This window comes from Strix uralensis, chromosome 1 (genome assembly GCF_047716275.1).
Source record: "Strix uralensis isolate ZFMK-TIS-50842 chromosome 1, bStrUra1, whole genome shotgun sequence".
NCBI classification, from domain to species: Eukaryota; Metazoa; Chordata; class Aves; order Strigiformes; family Strigidae; genus Strix; species Strix uralensis.
Genome location: NC_133972.1, coordinates 135870945 through 135894011, shown reverse-complemented (window position 1 = coordinate 135894011; position 23067 = coordinate 135870945). Strand labels below are relative to the sequence as shown.

Below are 23067 nucleotides of genomic sequence, written 5' to 3'. Positions count from 1 at the left end.
ACAGAATTAGGGAAATGTAGGGGAGTCATCTTCTCTTTGCTACCTAAACGAGCAACTCTAACCTACCTGTATCATTAATAAAGACCAATACTTCCAAAAAGCCTTTTCCCTCCTTTTCTCTATAGTGATTATAGAGAACTTAAAAGATGTCCGGCTTAACCAACATATCAAACTTCTGAACAGCTCAGTTTCGTGAAATGAAGGGTCTATTTTCATCACCCTTTTTGTTCTAATGAACATCCTGCATTATTTATCATTCATAGTTTTATAGGAAATAATACTTGATTTTTACAATGAATTATTTGTTTTACTTCTGAAATTATATACTCCATGCTCAAAGAAAATGCAGTTGCTGCACAAAGAAGTGGCAAGATCTTTCCATCTAACATTCTTCTCTCTTTCCTTGTTACCAGGGTTTTTTAAACATGATAATGTCCCACCACTGTTTCTGAGATTTCCTGAATTTATTTGTTTGCTGTTTATTACGTAAGGAATGATTTCTGCCTGTTTGAATATATTTCAGTGGGGAGTGCTGACATTCTTATCCACACTTCACTTGTCATTTCTAGGCCAGACGGTTAATATGATTTCCTACTATGAGCTACTTACTGCGTACAGTTTTAACATGTGTTGCAGCGAGGCAGTATATTAAAGTGCAGAAATGGCTTATGAAAGAGATGGATATTAGGTGAGAGTCATTGGGTTTTCTTAGGTTAAGTCAGTTAATGTGCAGCATAAATGTGTTCCTGATAGTGGTAAAAGGAAATGCTGGTGGACTTCATATTCTGATCCCATCCTTCTCACAGGAATACAGGAAAAAAAAGTGTTTATGTTTGTGGATAATACCAAAAGAGGAGCGGCTGCAAGCCTGCAAAGGAGGGATTAGCATTCCAAATGGTGAACTGGAAAACACAGAAGACTAATCAACAGCATCTGGACAGGACCACAATCTTTTCTCTGGGAAAAGGGTGAGGGCTGTAATGATTCCCAACTGAGTTATATCAACATTGTGATGATTTTGCACAGAAAGCCGAGATTGTGCTGGGAGTCAAAGCCAGGTGTGTTGCCCTCGAGATGGAAGAGGTAATTGCTCTGCTGAGCTCAGTGCAGGACACTGCCATAGAGAAAGGTGTGGGCTAACGTTAAAAAATCAGGAGGGGAGTGGCATAAGTATGTAGTGGTCTAGCAAATAGTTATGAGGAAATACCGGAAGAAATTGAGGGGTTTTAACCTAAAGAAGACTAAGGGAGAACATGATAAGTACCTTTAAATACATGGAGTGCTCCTGCAGAATTGAAGGGAATCATTTATTCTCTTATCCTTCGCAGGCAAAATGAGAAGTAGCGGACTTGAGGTACAACATGAAGATAAAGGTTAGATGTGAGGAGAAACTTTCTGATAAGGACAGATTGCTTGGGGAGACTGTAGAGACTCCCTTACGGACTATTTTCAAGAACAGCATAGACAAATATGAGGGAAGATATCAGTGGACAGCACCCTAACTGGGATACGAGGCATGGAATAAGTAACCTCTCATCATCCCTTCCTAGACTATTTTTCTTTGATTAAAGCTGAATTAAGAAAGGAAAAGCCCTGGGCTGGGAAAGTGTTTTCTAATGTAAAATGTAATAGAATAACCTTGGCCTTGGTCAGGGAAAGTGTTGAGTAGTTGTGGCTGCGCTCACTGACCTCACCCAGAGCAGAAACAAAGTAGGATTTCAAGGATGGGGCCATAGTCACTAAATTTGTAATAACTTTTAATATTGCTGAATTATTGTCATATTGGCCAGGTCTTGTCTTCGCTGTGACTCCTATCCTCGCTGTTATGAAACTTTACATTACATTTTGTACAGGACCTTTTTAGGAATTTTCAGCCTCTGATAAAACCTGAGCCAAAAGGGCTTTTTCAGTGGGTTTCCATTTTAAAGCTGTTCAGATTACTTTCCCACAATGGTGTTTACTTGCCTTCTGGCTTTTTAGGCAATGTCCCAACCAATCACTACAAGTAGTGGTTGAATTTATGGATGTGTCCTTCAACACACAAGTTTGAAGCATGAAGAGTTGGTACGTACAATGTCAACCTACAATTGTTGAGATAATTTAGCCTAAAAAACTGCAAAGGAATAAGATTTCCTAGAGAGCAATATTTCAGAACTACTGAATGAGTTGTTGAGTATTGGTATTTTTTGGATATTTGGGAATGACCCAAATGAAATTACTGGAAGAAAGAAAAAAGAACAGGCTCCTGTGATGAATGGATTACAATACGAGTTAGAGATCTTAGCAACAAAAAGTTTGTATGCTTTTACAAAAAATATTTTTATTATAATCCCAAAAGTTCTTGACATGAAAAACTTTCAACAAAAGGATTACATTTTTCTGTGGGAAAAAAAAAAATAACTATAAAAATTCACTGGTTGGTTGGTATGTTTTCATCAGCGTTTCTCCCATTACCACTAGTCTGTCTTTGCTGTACTGCTCTTCTCGCCTTGGTGTGCTCAGAAGTGTATTTGCTACTTTTTCCTGAGTCTTTTTCCTTTTCTTTTATGAGTGACCTTTATCCTAATGAAAAAGAGGAGGTTATCAGTACTGTACCATGAAATCACTTTACCTAGGCGAAGTATAGGTGGTGGCAGCATCAGTTTTTTTCCATCCCAGGGCTCTTGTTACTTTGCTGAGTCAATCCGTGTCTGCATCTCTCCGTCAGGACTTGGCCTGATGCATCCATTTACTCCACATAAGCCTTCAAATAGTGATCAGATAGGAACAGCATCTGGTCCTTACCTCCATAGGAGGTATGTAAGCTGAGAATTCAAAGGTAGGAGACTGTATATTGCTAAAACTCATGTCTGGCTTGTTCTGCAGGGAATACTTCATATTGCATGTCTCAACCTGTAAAATTTAGAGTTTCAGGAGGTCATTGAGGCAGATAATCCAGACAAGGTTAAGGCATGCATGATTGTATCAGTATCAAAAAACTGTGATGAGGACAAATATTTAGAAGAAAATTTTTTCTGTCCTCATAGATACGAAACACCTAAAGCTATGAGAAGGTCTGGAAGGAAGACTCTAACTGCTAAATTAAAAAAAAAAAATAGGAGGATAGGCTTACTGGCTTTTTCCTGTCCTAAGTTTCCTGTCTTTTCTCTCTCATAATACAAGAAGACACTCCAGACACCACATTTCTGGGGATTGCCTTTCTTGGGGTTGAAGCCTTTGGCCTCATTCTTTTCCTCACAGTTAGAGTGTTCCTAAGCCACTGAAAAGACACTGTCTGTCATGTCTTGCTGCTTAAATATTGTGGTCAAGCCTGTGAATAATCTCAAACTGCTTTGACATGCTCATAATAGCTTTTGTTCTACTTCTGTATCCGTTCATTTCCATTCCTTAAAGTCCCCTGGCACAGTGTCTTCCAGCTTGGATGTGGTGTGTGGTGGTTTGGCCAAGATGCTATGGGAAAGTCAGACCTATAACTTTAATTTTTGTGGACAGTAACGATGGTTTGGAAAGTGAAAATGACCCCTTTGTGGCAAATGATATTGCTAGACCTATTCTCCCCAGCTTGGGGGTTTTTTTCACCCTTTGGTGAAAGTTGTTGAGAAGCGGTCAGCTGAACAGGCAGTACCCTGCAGAGTGACGTGTTCACGTAGGGCTTTTTCAGCTGTGCTGTGTGCAGTGAAGGCTGTGTTAACACCAGATGCCAATCATACACCACCAGTGGATTTGCAAGATTATAGGACAGGAAAAAAGATGAAGGTTAAGCACAGGGCACAATAGAGATTACTTACGGTAATGAATTGTATAATTTTTCTAGACAGATCTGGATTAATGTTTATCCCAGGCAAGAGATTACTGTATGTCTGATTCTAGTTGTAAACAGACATTATTAAACAGAAGGTTTATGTTCATGAAATGCGACTATGGGTGTTAAAGCACTTATGATTTATTACGTGCAAAGAGAAAAATTAACCTGTTCATCTGCTACAGTACGAGATGCGCTGTGGATTTTTGCATAATTTGGAAGGCATCTGCTCCTTTGGAATACAAATAACCAGTGAAATGAGAAGGATTCTCCTCTCATTTACGCTGATCCAATCCTGTGCACTGCAGTGATGTTGAAATGGTGTAACTAGCAAAAGAATAGTCTTGTGTGCTTTTATAAAGCAATAATATTTCTATGAGAGATAATGTTGGCAAAGCCTGTTTGCTTGTGACTCTTTAGGGTATTTTCTTCATAATTTAAAAAAAAAAAAAAGTTAATGATCAGAAAGCTTAAAAAATGACCTTATTTGGGTTTCCCAAATAAGTCCCTTTCACTAATTGAAAACATAAAGTGTAGAGACCTTGAATTTTTTTAAAAAAAATATTTTAAATCTGTTTTTCACATAATTTATGTTGCAGCCCATTTTTCTCCTGCTTTATTGCATTACTGCTGCTTAGCATAAATGAGACATAGGTACAACATCCACATTTTTTAATATTGCCTTACCTCAGTAGCTTAATGATCACACCTGAGCCAGTGACTTCTGTGGTTTTGGTGAGCTGAAAAATCTCACCTTAAGGAAACTGTAAATAAACTCCCAAACTTTGCTGCTTTGATGGAATTGACATTGCAACTTTATTACTTGCTGACAAGGAAGTATCTTTTCACTGTGAAAGCAAAGAAAAATTGCAGTTATCAAAATCTGTTCGTTCTATTTATGGGCTGTATTTGTAGCCAGCTGATTTTTGCATAATGCCATTTGAAATTATCCTTTTAACAATGATGGATGATACAACTGTGTTGCTTTCCTTCCACTTTGTAACTGATCCGTCTACTTATAGATTGCATTGGACATGTTGCTGATGCTTTATTTGTAAAATTCACTCACATATGTGAGAAATTTGTCCGCTAAGTCTTACTGACTTCACAGAGGCTTCTCAGATAAGTAAAGATATTCCTGTATATAAGCAAAACCAGCCCAATCTGTAAAAAACATAGGAACATGGGGCAAAAAGGCCTGGGAATATTACAAGGTGTGTTAAATGAATTAGAATTTAAGCAGTTAAACTAGGTTTGAATAAAATGTAATCTGGTAAGATGTTCTGAATGCTCAATTAAAAAGTTGCAATCTTAAATTGCCATCAGAACACTTGATATTGCTCTTTTATATTGCTTAGCTATATTTTACATTTGGTACAACAATATATATTGTGCCATGAGAAAAATATAACGTTAACATTTGTAATGTTTTGCCTAATTATCAAATTTTACAAGGGCTGTGAAGTGTGAGTCCAGAGTTAAAGTTCATAAACAAATTAATTAACAAGTAAAAGTTTCTGTGGGCATTGTTAATGGTTCAGTGTAGCATCTGAAGCTGATGAGAACTACTGGAGGTACCCGGGATGTGGGTGAGAGTCCTTCAGGAGGCCAGGGTCAGCTGCACTGCACTGCTTAAAAGTTTGTTCAGCAAAGCATTGTATTTTGGGAAGCACTAAACTATACGCAGCACTCTTTTCTTTGCTGTGTGTTAGCAGACATCAATAAGTCATGGAGATGACCTCCATCTTCCAAAGAGAAGGAAAGCTAGAAATGAAGACACATTTCTGTTATCAGTCTGCTGTGGGTCGTAAGTTGAACTGGTGTTATATTTTCCTCTGAAAGCCACGTAGCCTTGACACAGTGTTTAACAGTGTTAAGCTTATTGCTGCTGAGCTAAACATGTCTGAAGCAAACGATGACCCTCACGTCTTTGTGATAGCAAAATGTCTTCCTGATGTGATCCCACAGACTTTGAGCATTAAGTTAATTTCCCCTGGATTTCTGAGCTGCCTTCTTTTTACCCGGCGGAGAGCTTGTGAAGAATACAGCTTCTGACCGAATGACAGAACGTGGAGGGTGAAATTAGATGCATTCAATTAGAAGATGACAAAAAGCCTATCTAAATATTTGTCAGGATGCTACTTACAGGGCATAGTGTCCAGCCTGGGAAGTGAAAGGCGGACGTTCTAAGGATTTAGCAGTCTGGGGGGAAAAAAATGGGTAAATCATCCAGATTCTTTTTGGGCTTGGGAGAGGATAATTGAGGGTATCGAGCGAGCTGTTATGCTTCCAGGACTGGTGATCCCTCTCGTGTAATCTCAGATTAGTTCTTTTCTTGTATTCACTTAATACAGAATTAACGGTTACAAAGTTTTGTGGACCATATACTGTTGTTACATGACCACTAGAGGATGGATAATGCAGTGGTTTATGGGAGGTGTTGAAAAAAGAGGGGCTCCACTTTCTCCACAATAAAAAAAAACCCCACCACAAAACAAACAAACAGAACTCCAAAGCCACAAAACCCAAAGAAATGAAAAAGCCAGGGCGAACGTGTCGACTGTGAGATTGTTGGGTTTGGACCAGAAGGTTTACTGGTTTTCTAGAGGACAAAAGGATGTTTTTGAAAATTAACATTCGGAATTAGTAGTCAGTTAAACAGAAGGAGATCAAGATATGCAGCTTGGTTTGACCACATCTGTTTATCTGTAAATTAAATTTATAGCAACTTTTTAAAGTAAGAGGGCAAATCTCTGGCTGGTAATTTCCTGCTCAGAAAGTTTTAATTAGGAAAATAAAAAATGTAAATACAGCATATCATGTTTACCTTTTTTTTTTTTCATTTCTGTTACAGCAGTTCAAGGGAGAATGTGACTATGATAGGGTTAATCCAGCTACATAAAAATCCATGCTGTGTATGATAGTAGTAAAGCTTGTGATCCCTTGATCTTTGATTAGATCCAAGCTAGTAAATATCTTGTGTTTAATCAGAATGGGTTGTTCTGCATGTAGTATAAGTCACCTTCACAGATGGGATGTAGCAGCAGAGTTGTTCACGAGTATTTGTTTTAATCCTTTCCAGAGCAAGCACGCTTTATGTTTCTTTGTTGTAAATCAGATTCAAGCAACTAAAGACCAGCACGAAGGAAAGACATTTACTCGCAGACAGGAATAGGACAGTGTGGGAACCTTTTTTCCTTTTTAAAGAAAAATGTAACTTAATAGATTCTTAAAAGGTATTTTATACATAAACATAACTAACACACCGTGGCTGCTTTTTTGACTGGGTTGAAAATATAATTATCTAGAATTTAATCTTAAACTATTCATACACATTCCTAGTTTAGGAGACTATAAATATTTGGAGACAAAGATTTATTATAGTAAATGTTCAGCCTCTATTATTCTGTATTTTAAAGATATTTAGTTAGAATGGTAGCTGGTCTGTGTGCTGGTAAACTGAAATTCTTAAAACATTATCTGTAAGGCTTGTTGGTTTGTGTGGTATGTCAGCGTCCTATTTACCTAAATCTGTCATAATTGCCTTCCAATACATCTTCCTCTGACACGCCAAATATTGAAAATGAGAGGACTCTTTGCTGGGAGATTTTCTACCGAATGTAATTTTTCTGTGTTCATAACTTGATGGTAATAACTGGACGACCTGTAGTTAAATGCATCTCAATTTCTCTCACTTATTTTTCCTGATCACCACACAGAGCCTTCTGTGCTCAGAGGTGTGATTAGATTTAACCTGCCATCATATCTGAAGAACTTTCTGTACAACATATTATACACTGCAAGAATTATATATGTAGATGGTGGGTCTAAGTGTAATATATAAATAGATAGAAAGATGAGTTGCTCTCATGCAAAAGTTAATTCCTGATTTTTTTTTCTGTTTTTAACAGGAAGACTGGAGAGCCCCCACTAATAAATGGCTGGATCCCTTACCTTGGGAAGGCTTTGATTTTTAGAAAAGATGCTTTCAAATTCTTACTGGATCAGCAAAAGAAACTCGGAGATATTTTCACTGTACATATTGCTGGTGAGAAATATTTTAGTATATCTCCTGATTTTTTCCGTCAGTGTAGTTAAATACGAATTCAAATGTTTAGCTTAAAATCTTCCTTAACCAAAAACATTTTTTATAGTATAGGCCAATAAAAATGACTTAAATTCACATGTATTGTATGCATAATAAGTATCCATAGGATATAATTATGAGCATGTGGATTTATATACAACTATATAGGTATATATGCATATATATATATGGGTATATATGCATATATATATATAGGTATAGGTGCGTATTGACAGAATTTGTAGGCATGTGATGTATGAACATAGATTTTGCCAGTACATTTAATTGTGGGGTTTTTTTTCCTAAAGAAGGGAGAACTAACATCATCTTGACACCGCACAGAAAAATATCAGATTAAATTTAGAAAACACTTAAGAAAAAAAGTGCAGAATATGTTCTCACACATTTTACAACTGGTTGACAGGAACACAAGGGAATGAATGACACATTGACTCAGTGGTACAATAGGACTGGAACACAGAAACTTCCCGTTGCCAGCCTCTTACTCTGATCAAGCTTGCTGAAAATAACAATATAATAAAGTATGATATAACCTTGCTGCTTTTTGTATTTATAGCTGTATTACTACTACACTAGCTCAAATACAAACATGTGAGTGAGTTCACGTAAACACTTAGCTGTAGAAGAAAACCAGAATGAAACTGAAATCTTGAATGAAACTTAAATTGATAAATTTACATATGTATATATACGCACAGATGTACTTTTTACTAAAATAAATTTAAAATCCAGTATTTTCCTCTGTTCAGAAAAAGGCAAAGTCTTATTAGTGTAGGTGGATGTAATAAATCTTTTGCACCTTTACATGCTGATATCCTGTTCAAATGATCAACTTCTATCTTGGTTTTAGCTATTCCTGTATTTTTAGGGACTTTCAAATAAAAATGTAAAGTGTAAAGTATAAAGTTTGCTTTGTAATTTCATAGCAGTAGCATTAGCTTTATATTTCCATATAAGTAATATTTTGTAATAAAAATTATTTTTTCTTCAAAAGTCAATAATTAAATTGCAAGCTGTATGTTTAATCAAAAAAATTTTTCTTCCTCTTAGCAAATCTGCTCTTTTTTTTCCTTTGAAAAAGCATTTTTATTGCTATTAAAAGTGTGATTATTTTATTCATTCAGGGTTTTTTCTTTGGAAACTGGTATGCTCAGATTTTTTCCGTCTTGAAAGTGAGTTTGACACATTACGAGACCAACTTTTGTTGAAATACAGTAGTTTTTATTGTTAATGTACACTCACACTATATACAGTTGAGGTTTCTTACAATTACAGATTAATAATTATAATTCCGAGTCTACCTTAGTACATTAATAAAACCAGATACAGTCATACTTCAGAATCCTTAATGAGTCTGATCAAATATTTATTTCTCTTTCACCTCTTTATTATTTTATGCAAGACTATGTTTAGAGATTTGTGTGTTTAAGCAATCTATGAGTGTAATTTATTTTCACAAATTTCCATTTGCATGCTAAACAAAATTCCATTTCAACTAATCTCCCTGTGTTCAGGTATTTTGAGGAAGCCTTCCTTGATAAAGACTGAGGTAAATGGAATGAGTTCTGGATATGATTTCAGCTTTATGCAGGGAAATCTTTGATTTTGTGAATTTGTCATAACAGAGATGATACCACTTCAAGTTCTCTTTTTTTGGTATAAAAATACTGACCATCAAGACTTCACTAAGGAGAAATAATTTGTCAATCAAGGAAGAAGCTGAAGCTAGTTAGTGCCTCCTATCATGTCCTGATCTGAAGACCTGCAGGATTTCTATATGTCTTACTGATTTGACAAAGATGATGTTTATACGTTCGGCAAACACAGAGTAGCCTGCTGTATATGGACTGTCATTACTTTACCCCCCTGGTGGGTGTCTAAAGGTCCTGTCAAAAAATTCTATCAATATATATTGTTCTAATTATTGGTTCTCAAACTAGTTCATTTGGAAAATACGGAACGATGCTTGGAGTTTCTGGCATTGCCCCGTACCGGTAATGCGATTTCGCTGATTGTACTTCCCCATGTGATGAGCAAATGATTGTCATCCCTAAAAGTCGCAAGGGACATGGATGTCATCTTAATAAAGAAATTAAAAAGCACATCTTTCTATGAGAAACAATGTAAATTCCTGACCTGTCGCAGAAAATAGTTCTCTAATTGGTTTTGTGTGGTGGTGCAGCAGAATCGTTTTCCCCAAACGTCATGCCAGCGAAGCACCACTGTACATCATTGTCAGCAGTTCAGCAGAATCTCCCTAATAAGAGGACGATTACGTAAATGCGATAAAAAAATGCGAAAAAAAAAAAGGGGGACAGCAAAGAAAAGAATAAGGAGGGGAAGGAGAGAGAGAGAGAGAGAGAGTCTGTGTTGTTGAGATGATCATACTTCCCAAGCCAACCTCTCTGCTCGTTAAGGGTCAGCAGCATAGTCAGATGGCTAGGTAAGAACTTAAAAGAGCTTGAAACAGTTTTGTCATTGTTTCTCAGGATTAAACTTTGTCTCCTTTTCCTGAGAAGTTACTAGGAACAATACTGAACCTTACAACACTCTCTCTGAGACTAACTCAACTTTTAATAAAATAATCTTGGGGTTTTTTACTAAGCACAATTGCCTTTTCGAATACTGCTGCTAAGTCATTCTTTTCTTTTAAATCATGATGCACCTACAGTAACATATCACATTTTTCTCTTTTAGGCAAAAGGTAATTTACATTAACTCCTTACCAAGCTGAAGCCTGCTGTAAGCATTACTGAAATAACATCCGTCATTAAATGCCGTCTGAAATGCTTGTCTTTCATCATTAGCATTAAAAATCTCCAGAATGCATTATTAGAGTAATTTCTTAACTATCATACAAATACTGGCTTGTGTGCTCGGATTTACCAAAGTTGACAATTTTCATATTTTCCACATCAATCTTCTATTTCTAGGAAACTGTAGAAACTAAATGGAGATAACCAGGCTATTTGCAGCACGGATGTAATGCAGACTGAAGGATTGGATGGGGAAATATGAATTCTCTGTAGCCATATTTTAAAAAAAAATCAAGAGGGCTTTTTTAAAGAAACAAGGATACATCTCTTATTTTGACTTGTTTCTATGGTACTAAATAAAATAGCTCAGTGACTTAAACAGCTGGGATTTGGAGTGTGACATTTCTGTATGGACATGTCTACTGAGTTTTTTGTGTTGAAGGATTTTTTTACAATCTAAGAAGGAAAGGCTCAGTTCCCAGCAGTTTCTATATAAATAACTTCAATATTTAAGGCTTCCTGATTTGTGGAGCATGTGATATGCCTCCACTTTTGGCTGATGTGGCATTTACCTTTACCAGTACACTGATGGAAACTCGTGAGCATGAAGATTTTGGTTCAGTTTCAGAAAAGGCTACTTTCAAGAGATAGTTGTTGACATAGCTACAATGGAAAGGCATGGGAGGGGAGGGGGGAAGCTGCATTTTAAAATACCAAGTAATAACTGGAAACTCTAGGAGAAATTTGCATTTGTTGGTCTCTGACACCACCAGGAACAATAAGCGGGAAGAGACCTCATCAGGGACGACAGGACTTAAAAGGTAAAATTAAGGACCATATTGACACTCACAAAATTTAAAATCATAACTTGAGGTGAGAAAGTTTGTTCCTGTTCGGATGTTTGCTGCTCAGGGTAGAGGAGGTGTTGGGGCATGGTTTTGTAATTAGCAATCTGTTCCTGTATGGAAGAGACTGGGGTAACTGGTGTAGCTGCATAGTGCATCTCTGTGCAAGTATGACTGTAATTGCTTAAGGCTCCCATACCCACTCTCACAATAACAACTTACTAACTGCAGTTAATTAGCTCTAGATTTTAGTCTTTTTCTAATTAAAAGATCTAAAATTAGATTCTCAGTAAGGTATGTAAACAAGCTGCCTTTGTTATCGAGGGGTTCCACTTTTCTGACTATACAGACCTTTAATAAATGCGGTAACAAAAGTATTTTACTTTATTTGTTTATATATATTGTTGACTTGCAGTGATGTGGTCTGGAGCCTGAATTGATTCTACAAAATGAATTATATTTTGGTACACACTTACTTTTTGCTACCAGCAACCTGATGAGAATAATAAAAATCTGGATCTGTGATATTCTGTTTCTCAGAGATCTTTTTTTTTTCCGAAGTATGTGCTAGTGTTGAGTGAATTTTGATTTAAAATTATTGCTAAAATTGTTTGTTTGTCTGAAAACTCATTTGCTGAAAATAATTTTCTTACTTAAAAATGATAAGAATTGATGTGCGTTTGCTAAGTGTCTGATTAAAGATCACAAAGAAACTCATATTTTGCATCAGAAATAAGCAGATGGTGGACAGATGGTTTAAATTAATATTAATTAAAAATCTTAACTTAAATTGTTTACCCTGTAAACGCAAAGTTAGGAAGCCAGCTTTCATCTTTAGGGTTAATAACACTCCAAATCTATTTATTAAAAATTGCTCCAATGGGCATTCTTTCCAGGCTTTGATCGCAAAGATGGTAGCCTCAATAAAGAGCATGACAGTAGGTGAAATCTGGGAAGAGAGAGCAATTCTAGGACTTTTAACAAAGATCCTGCAGAAGTCGAGACTAAAAATTCCTGTCAGCCTCTGTGATCTGGGAAGGAAAAAATTATCAGAAAAGAGAACTGGGAATTCAGGATCTCTTTTTCATGATGATTTCTCAATATATTTATTCTTTAAAAATTACTTTACACCTATAGTTGATTATGTTACAATAAAGCAAACTCTGTAAGTACCTTAAAAACCTTCACACACTGTTGACCAAAAAGGGGGTCAAATTCTGTCTCAATTTATCCCTTGTGTTTCCTTACTGGTTCACTGGGATTGCAATGGATGTAATCAGGGGGGAAATTATGGCAGCTGGTAATTGCAGAGGAAGTCCAGAGTGCACCCAGATTTACCGTAGAGCACTGTGTGTATACACAAGTCAGGATACGGAATGACTATGATAATTCAAATATCACTATATGGTAACCATGGATACTTGTTGACATTTTTAGTGGTAGTGACTACTTTATCTCAGGACATCTGTCACAAAGCCAAATTTGGTCCTCAGTTAAGCATGTAGTGTTCCCATTAAAATCAAAGGAGATTCATCCCTTTAGTAAGACAGAATTAGACTGTAGGTGCTGGAAGCTTTGCTATTTTCCTGAGTTTATAGCTAGGATATTTCACAGATGATGTGTACATTTTAATGGGTACCCTTTTTCCCTAATGCACCTCTCTGTTCAATTTAAGAATCAGAAACTCTAAATTAAGACTTAACATGGGAATCATCTATAAAGAGTTAAGATTTTATTGAGCTTTGGGAGCATTAGCATTTTGATTCATGATAGTTCACCAAAATGCCCTTCTTTGGTAGTTGACTTAAAGCTTAGGGAAAAATTGCAGGATTTTTCTGGCATGGGCAACTTGAAAAAGCCATCCTGTTCCTCTGTACAAGCAGCTGAAGGTACAGCTGTGTCGCCACATTAAGTACCTCAGGAAGGGTAGGAAGTTGTCAGTGCACTCTGGCACAATGCATGCTAGTGCTGGGACAGTGTGTACCCCAAGAGGGCACCCATCTTAAAAATGGTATCACTCCATTGTAACCTGTGGCTTCAAAATCAAATCTTGAGGTAGTCGTTTTACAGATGCTAAGCACATTCTTAATAAAAAGCAAAACTTCAGGAAAAAAACAGATGTGAGAGGGGCTTTAAATGTTGGAGGTTTGCAGTGTGCAGTTAAATCCATAAGCAGCAGATTTTGAGTGTCTATGTCATCTGCTTGAAGAAGAGCTGCCTAGGTGGCACGTTTTCCGCTCCAGCCCCCGTCGTTCACTTTTCTCCGTGCAGGTGAAATGTGTGTGTTTCTCCCTTTCTGCTGGTAAAAAACTACAGCTTTCAAATGCTGCTATGAGTCCACATTATATTTCCATGAATTATACCAAAGTAGTAAATTATTTATTTCAGAGTGCCACAACTGGAGAGACCACACCCTACTGTTAGCAAAACCAGTAGATCAGTCTACATGGAAATGGCTTCACGTTGATTGTAGAAGAGCCATAAAAGTGTACACAGGTGGAATCTGCATCCTGACAAAGAGAATCTAAATAAAACTTGAAATAAAACTTGCTACATCTTCTTTTTTTCTTTCCACTTTACAGATATCTTCACAGATCTTTGTTTTGGGGATTTTCTTTGTGCTTTTTTCCCAGACATTGGCTTATTTTCAGTTACTACTTCTGAAAGTGTCACCAGATTATAAACGTGCACATCTCTGTTTTTTTCTTTTATTCTATTCAGGTAGATATATTACCTTTATCATGGACCCATTTCAATATGTCTATGTCATTCGAAATAGCAAGCAACTTGAATTTCATGAATTTGCTGATAAAATGGCTTCCAAAACTTTTGACTACCCAGCCTTGTCAAAAGGAAAGTTCCCTGATCTCAAGGAAAACCTGCACAGAATCTACCAGTATTTACAAGGCAAGCCTTTGGATATCATTTCTGACCACATGATGAAAAATCTCCAGGATATATTTGAATGGAAATGCTCACAAGCAACAGATTGGGAAACAGAAAAAATGTACAAATTCTGCTGCTCTGTAATGTTTGAAGCCAGTTTTGTAACACTATATGGAAGAGTTCCTGCTGCAGATGGCCACAAAGTTATTAGTGAAATCAGAGACAAATTTATCAAGTTTGATGCCAGCTTTCCCTATTTAGCTGCAAACATACCAATTGAGTTGCTAGGAGCTACCAAGAAGGTTCGGAAGGAGCTTATACATCATTTTTTACTTCAGAACATGACAAAATGGCTGGGAGGGTCAAAAGTGGTCCAAGCCAGACAAGATATATTTGAGAAATATGAGCTGCTTGGAGATTATGACAAAGCAGGTAGGAAACTTATGAATGATTGCTTGTCTAAAATAAAATAATTTACTATAGACCTTTGAAATAAAAAGGCAAAATGGCGACCTTGAAATTTTTTTATGTTCTTTCTAATTGGCTAATGATAAAATGTTTTACTCTGAAACAACCCTCTATGATAATTGATTTTTTTTTTTGTGCTGAGGTGGTAAAACAAGATACTTAATGGTGATAATGAGAAAGATTATAACTGAGCTGCATTTCCTCCCCTTATTCCCCCCCCCCCCCCCGACATTACATTTCAAACTATTCTCATTAAGCAGAAAATTAGACTTCAGAAGCCTATTGGTCCTCATTAGCATTCACTGATCCTTGGCTAGGTCTGTGTCCTAACATCTTTTAATTAGCACACTGCAAATCTAATCAGTGTAATAAACGCTATTAATCTTCCTTTTCACTTATTTTCTCCCAGCACATCATTTTGCCTTCCTGTGGGCCTCTGTGGGAAACACGATTCCAGCTACATTCTGGGCCATGTATTATCTTCTGCGGCACCCAGAAGCTCTTGCAGCGGTGCGTGACGAGATTGACCATTTGCTGCAGTCAACAGGTCAAAAGAGAGGGCCCACGTATAACATCCACCTCACCAGAGAACAATTGGACAACCTGGTCTACCTAGGTAATTTATTTTTATCTGTTAGGAAGAAAAGAGGGGCTCTCCCGGCAAACTCGGTTTATCACTCATTTCTGTTTACTGAGAAGGTGGAGGACACAGCTGCCTAATTGACATAATAACACCCATTTACATCAATTATAAATTATGTAGTTTATAGCTGTAGATACTCTCATTGCATGTAAACATTAAAGCCTAGGTAATTAACTATGCAAGGTATGCAAAAGGCTAAATTGAAGCTTTGCAATTATTTGAAAAAAAGTTGATGCCTATTAAGTTGTTTGATTCTGAGCATCTGCCGAAGTGTTAATGCATTTCAAATACTTCTGTATGGTACTGCCAAGAAAGACCCTTTTCTGAAATTAAAGTGGGATAATGTATTTAAACTGCAAATGTAATTTTTTCACAAGCAGTTTCTTTCTTTCTCTCCCTATAACACAACAAAAAGACTTCTAAAGTGTGCTTCAGTTGAGCAGTGCCTCCAAACGAAATACAAGAAGGTAAAGCTTTGCAAAGTAGAAGTGGTGTTTTCAGTATTGAAAAAAGTACCTTGATGCCAAATAGGGAGCTTTAAGGGAAATACAGAATTCTGGATCAGGGGTTCAGAGGGAGACCCTTGCCAGTGGCCATTGGAATTAGTTTGATCCAGGAGCTGGAAAGGCCTTCAGAGCATCAGCTGATGGTTTCACTTCATTTGCTAGTGCACAGGCACTGGCAAGATAAATGCTAAAATTAGCCCAAGGGAGGAAAGAGGGTGTAGCAGGTATGAACCTGACCTTTAAGCATCTGAAATTCTTCACAGGTAGTGTTAGTAGGGTATACAACAGCTGAATAAAAGCTTAAAGGTTCAATATTCCTCTCTTTTTAAATATTAGAAACACTCCTGCTAAAACTGAGCTCACGTCTATATTTTTTGGTAGTTCATGTCTATATGTCTTGGTAGCTCATGGCCTGAATTGATGTTCCACTCTTAAATGAAGCTGTGTCAAGGGAGAAGTGTAGTCTCTGTGCCTGGTTTGGATCTAAGTACTAGCTGCCATTCTCCAGGACCAATCAATGTGGCATGTCTTGAGAATTGTGTTCAAACTTGATTTGCTTCTTATAGTACAAATATAAAATTGAGTTTGATCCAGCTACTTTTTGTTAGAGCATTAATGTTAATCTTATATAGCGTGAGTCTAGTAAATTGGTTTCATCTGGAGTCATGGCTGTTTTGGTGCAGATTTATCTCTAACTGATGGAGAATGCTTTTGAAGTAGGGGAGGTATGAGATGACAGGGACACTTCTGAAGAATAACATGACATTCAAAGCATTTAGTGCACTTTTAACGAACACAAGTAAAACTGCTTCACATCAGAGGTGGCATCCACCAAAAAATAAGAGAAAAGGAAAGTTACAGAGCGTCAAGAAGATCAAGAGAGAATTTATTTTTTATTTGGAGACTGAGATGAGAATGGCAAGGGAAAAGAAAAAAAAAAGGCACCCCAAAAGTATAGGAATAAGGAAAATAAAAGCATGCGCTTCACTAAAACCATCTGGTGCAAAATGGTATGAACAGTTTAAAACATTAACTGTGTCATTCCTCTGCTGCTCCTTGAAATCTTGAAGTACGTTGGTAACATTTGATTTATGTGTTGAGAGGAAAGTGCCACATCCTACTTTGTAGTATTCTTGTAACGCTTTTGTTAAATTTTATAATCACGTTAAACGTAATGTGATATGAACAGAAGCTAGATTTCAATTCTTCTGGTACTTAAGTCATAAAGGGCTGGATACTGTCCCATAAAATAATAATATAGAAAAAAAATCTGTACCATAAGAGAATTGAAGTCATGCTTCAGTGGAAAGGGGAAAGGGATGTTTTCTTAATAAATGTGTAGGAGGGACAAAAGTCCCAATTTGCATTGCTTGCACATCAAAAATCCCTGTGTCACAGGAAGACGGTAGACCAGCACTGCCTTTGTCCTTGCAGCTCACTGACCCCAACCTCCAACACTGAGCTTTTCCTCTTCCCACTCCCCTTGTGTCAACCTAGAGTGTAGGAAACAAGGATTTGTATCCCTGCTCTTGAGTAAGGCAGACCAGGTGGGATTCTTGTATGTTCATCACCTTGTCATTTCATTCTCCTGTTTTAAGCACTCTGATTCTCTGTCCTCATTTTGGCCTACTATAACAAGACTTTTTTTGGATTCCTCATGCTATGGAGAACAAGCAAGAATTCCTAAAAAACCTTTCTCAGGAAGCAATGTTGTTATTATGGTCGGATTCTTTGCGTCTAGGGAACAACATGGCCTGATTTACTTCTAAATTCAAAGCCCAAGTATGTGATTTTTTAATAAAAATTTTAAAAAGCTTTTAACCCCCAGCAAAACTGGCAAATATTGGCCCTGATTATTTTTTTCTGATGGCATTTCTGGGGCAGCACACTTTGTTTTGTCTGTGTAAGACTTTTCCCCGAAACCCAAACATGCATATTTGTGTGTGCAGAGTAACATACATTAGTAGTCGTTATGGCTTACAACAGAGCTCTAATATGGTAAATGACACATGAGAGTGGTCTGTCAGTTTTTATGGTTATAATAGAAATTCAAAGGGTAAAGCAGAGATATACTTAGTACATGTTTAATGCTAGGCATGTTCAGTCAGTTCGTTTGTTTAATATTAGTCCATTCATTTATGTGGTGAAGTATTCTTGCCCCAGGTCATTGCTGAATCCCAGATATTTCCTGCGAAAAGAGCACAGCTTGAAAAATTGTTTTGTACACGAGAAAGGGTAGGAACCCAAAAACAGCTAATCCAGAGTGTGTAGTCGTAACACAAATGCTAAACATTAAAATCGTTGGTTGGATTGAGGGAAATGAATATATTTTCCTGGAATGGGCTGGGCAGTACCATTTAGATCTTAGTAAGATGCAAATGTACTTGTTTCAGATTATCGTTTGTGTTGGCACACCGTGATGCCTGTGGGTAAATGACCCCCCCCAAATATTTGCATACTTGATAGCTATTTTCCTACAATACACTCTAATAATTATAGTACCCTATTACCTGCTATGTGTTAGTGTAAAATTAACAATCCATTATGCACAATAAGTTTTATAAAACATTTACAGATAGAGATCATGTTTAATTAAAATTAACTTGCCTACGAAAGCCAAATGCACTTATGATTCGCAATGACCTTTTATTACCTGCAGTCCCTTGTTTTGGCTGGATGATTGACAGCTTGCTGTTTGGCTACCATGTTGTATTTCAGCTGACAAGACTTTTCATTTTAACTCAATTTGCCTGCCTATCACAAGCTGGTGGCAGGCCAGGCTCAAGTCACCCAGCTTTGCCTCAGCAGCTTGCTCTATTTCTCATTAGTACGCATTTATTCAGTGGAAATTGGAAGACAAATGCTTGAAGGCATGTGAACTAAGTATAGCAAATTAGGGTTTAAAGACTGAATATTTATAAGTATATTGAAACAGTTTTAAAAAAAAAATCTAGAATGAATTGGAAGCTGAGTGCTAGCTTTAGTATAAGAGAAACGAAGAGAGAAGTGGGAGGATTCTAAGAATAACAATACTATGAGAGAGATATATCTCCCTCTCTCTTCCCCCCCCCCCCCCCCCTTCAGAAAATATGTAAAATCTCTCTGACAACACCTTATCAAACAACAGCCTGGCTTCTTTATGTAGCGCTCGCACAGTGAAGTTTAGCATCTCATGTGTGTAAGAAGGGGGGAAAAAAAATGAGGGTCATGTTCATTTGCTGCTTGGTTATCCCTTGGTATGCTTTAAATTGCCTTGTTTGTTCGGCACAAGCACAGAAACAGATGTTACTCTACCGTGCTGGATAATTTACTGTACCTCACGGTGCAGAATGGAAGGCCTCCCAAGCTACCCAGCTGGTCTGTCAGCGGCGATGGCTGGTGTCTGCTGAACTATGACAACTGCAAGTAAAGGCTGCAGTTTTATTGTGCAGTTGTCATTCCTCTCAATGTATAACTCCAGCATTTGTGGAAAGCTGACTGTCTATTTTTTTAATGTGAGCCTGCAAAGCCATATAAGCTCCATTCTCCTTTGTTGATCATAATGTGACTCATTACTTTTGTCATCTAATGATTATCGGCATGATCGCTCAGAGCGAGAGCCAAGCTCGCCTTCCACACATAACTGGTACTGGAAGGTAAAACAGATTTGTCATTTACGATCTGACCGCTAAGCCACACTTTGTGCTCCATTATTGTGATTAACTTCTGCATAAGATATGCTGCCCAATTGTCATTTGGGATCCAGCAGCGGGCAGGGACTGCCGCGCTTTCTGGGAGGATGTCCGCCGATAGGATGTGACCACATCACTTGGGCAGTTAAATGTAAACCTGCTGTTTCCTAGCGGCGCTTTAATAATTATTTTTCTTTTCTTTTTTCCCCCTCCTTCCCTCTTCCTCATTTGATTTCTGCTGTCGCTATGTATGTTACCACCATTTCCAAATGGTGGACCAGTGTGGAGTTACCAGCTTCATTTTCTGCAGGTTGAAGACAGTCTGGGAGCGGAGGCTGGACTCTTTCTTTGTACCACGTAAAGTTTTGTTGCCAGAGCACTGCCAGTTGAAATCTATCGTGTCAGGTGCCTTGTGGCTATCCGCAGTAGAGGCCATCTTCTGGAACCAGGGTTCTTTTCTGGCTTCGTCACCAACAAGCCGATTTGACTCTGCCTGATTATAGTAACGAAGGCAGTCCAAAAGAATATGCACAGACTCACTGTACGTCACATTGAATCACGGCGCTGGCCACACAAAGCTGACCGCAGCCTCATTTCTTTAGACAAATGCATGCTTAAGGAAAAACCTCCTGCAAGAAAGCATCCAGGGCCACTTTATTTGCTATGCATGCTGCACCAGATTTAATTTTCAGTGAAAGAACGTTTGTTATTATTTTTTTTCAGAGGGATCTACACTGGGTAGCTACTGTCTCTAATAAACCTAACCTTTTGGGTGCAGCAGTTACAGTGCCTTGGTGAACACTTAGAGAAGGCTTATTTGATATCACAGAACATAAATGCAGACACAAATGGATTATTATGTGCAAATGAAACCCTATTTTAGGCTATTTTTCACACTGATGATTAGAAGGAATGAAGTCACATATAACAGCGCCCATACACACTGGTGGAAAAATAGTCAGTTTTGATTACAAAGCGAGAGATGCAGCCCTAGACAGGAGCTACATGCTGATATACATGCTATCAGAATGATTTATGCAAATTATGCATATTATTCCCAAAGGAATTCCTCCTCAAACTGCCAGGATAAATTGCCGGAAATTAGCCATAAAATCTGCCGTGCTAGGAGCAAAAGGTGAAGGCCACTGGGAAAGCAAGGACATTCAGCTTCTGGAGCCTTCCAGTATGTGACGGTGGAGACAGAAATCTTGCTTTCCCTAAGCCTGAACTATGTTTTGTTTTCTCTTGGCCAATTAAAAGTGTCTTTCTCTCTTAAAATTACCAGGCAAATAATGAATTGCCTTCATTCACTCTGACTGTAACAGACACTATCATTTGACAGCATAGCACACTGAAAAGAAAATAAATAAATTTTAAAATCCTCAGAATGACTACGGAATTAAAAAAACAAATTATTTTTCTAACGTATAGTCCTGCCATTACATCCAACAGCTTTCAAAAGGCAAGCTAAACAGCTCCATGGATGCTTTCACTGGTATTTGCTTGCAACCTCCAAAATACATGTAAATACATAAAGCGTTCGTGTCTTTTGATTGTGTTGTTTTCAACGTGATGCCTGAATAATGTCTTTCCACCCAAAACTCGGTGCTGCCTACAGCCGACAGGATTTCTCAGCACCATCAGTGAGAATCACATCGGGAGGTTCAGCATCGCGGCTCCCCCCCTGCCCTGCGGGGTTGTTTATTGCCTCCTCCTGGTCTCTGCTTTATGTTTGGTTTGGTTTGTGGAGTTTTTTCCTTTTTTTTCCTTTAGCCTGCCCTACTAAACCTGTCGAGATTCAGCAGCTGTAGCCATGTATAACTTCCAGTCATCTCCCATATTTCTAATGCTTCCCCCCCTCCACTTTTGTTTAATCGCAGAGAGTGCCTTAAACGAGAGTTTACGGATGTGCTCATCCTCCATGAACATTCGCATCAGCCAGGAGGATTTTATTCTCAAGCTTGAAGGGAATCAAGAAGTCGGTTTGAGGAAAGGAGACTGGATAGCCCTTTACCCACAGATTTTGCACATGGACCCGGAGGTTTATGAAGATCCTAAGGTAAACATCTAGCTGGTGCTACTCTTCCTACTCCAGGCACATTGCAGCAGCCAAGCCTGTTGTGATCTGTGGGTTGGTTTTTTTTTACTGCTGTTCCTTCTTGTGGAACAAATCTTCCCACTTTCAGATGTATTTTCTAGGGCCCTATAGGTCAAAGGATTCATGGCCTGAAGAGAGAAATATGGTGATGAGACTGACTGCAACTGCTTTCAAAGGAATTGACAATTGCACATTGACTACCATAAACTTTAGGCTAAATGTGGGTTTTGTTTGGCAGTGGATCATTTGATACCCAAGGAGGGCTGAATAATAGAAGGTGGTTTAAATAGCAAATAATGTGGGCCATTTAGCTAAGTGCCCCCAAAGCATCATTGACTCTCTGAAGCCCTATAATAGCAGTGTCTTACTTGAGCCTTATGTTTTTTCACCTCCCTTTGTAGGGATTCACCCCTTCTTGATCAATTAGTAGAGTGTTGCGAACTTGAGACTGTAAAGCTGTTGCTCTGCAGCGAAGCTCAGAGGGTAATTGTGTCATCTCCTTGTATTTTTCTCTGACGCTTGAGTTAATGAATATCAAAGACTCGAAATTAATCCACCCTGCCTCAGCCTTAATACAGCTTCAGAAGTTCACCACCTGCATGCAAATTGAATAGTCCTCCTCTCGGCTAGGTTACCCCCCCGGGTTGCTGTCCCCAGCCCAGGGTGCCATGGAGGAAGAGTGAGGGTGCACGCTGAGGCTGTTAAATGCCTCCTCTGCCTGAGAGGCAAGAGATCATACCTGAGCCATTCCTCATCCCCAGTTTCCCAAGCAAATGGCTCTCTCCTAGCCATGCTGATTTCCATCCTTGGTATTTGAGCCAAAGAAGAATGGAACTGGATTTTTTTACATGTTTACAGAAAACCCATGTTAGAGGCATTGCTCCCTGAGGCTCTCTCCCTTTCAAGAATTTAATGGTATGAGGTTGCAGAGGAAAGATGAGATTGAAGCACCTTGTTGGTGCGGGACAGCTCTCGCTGAGCCGGAACTTCACCAGCCTCTGTGAGAGGAGGTGTGGAGCGTGTCAGAGTTAGCAGGAGCAAGGTATGAACACTGGAGCCATGAAAATTAAAATGATATTCAGGAGGGGTCTGCTGGCTGTCCCCACACAAAAATGAAGACAAAGCCTGCTGAGAAAATCAGGGTTTTAAAAAATAATCCATATATTGGCAAATAGTTGATTAATATTTCTATCTTTAAAAAGTAACAACTAGCAAATAAGCTTTTTCTCATTTTATTCTTAACACTCTATTTTGGAGAACATTATTGATTTGTCAAAAGTCCAT

General features: G+C 38.0%; 1 protein-coding gene across 2 annotated transcripts in view; it reads left to right on the top strand.

Annotated features, from left to right (window-relative positions):
* Positions 1-23067, top strand: part of CYP7B1 (cytochrome P450 family 7 subfamily B member 1) — a 129581-nt gene that overhangs the window by 99510 nt on the left and 7004 nt on the right. Inside the window, exons 2-5 of one of the 2 annotated variants that reach the window (XM_074882113.1) lie at positions 7714-7850; positions 14233-14829; positions 15275-15481; positions 21566-21744. In XM_074882113.1, coding sequence (XP_074738214.1) covers positions 7714-7850; positions 14233-14829; positions 15275-15481; positions 21566-21744 — 1120 coding nt within the window. The remainder of the gene's footprint in view (positions 1-7713; positions 7851-14232; positions 14830-15274; positions 15482-21565; positions 21745-23067) is intronic. The other variant, XM_074882122.1, reaches the window with a different exon arrangement.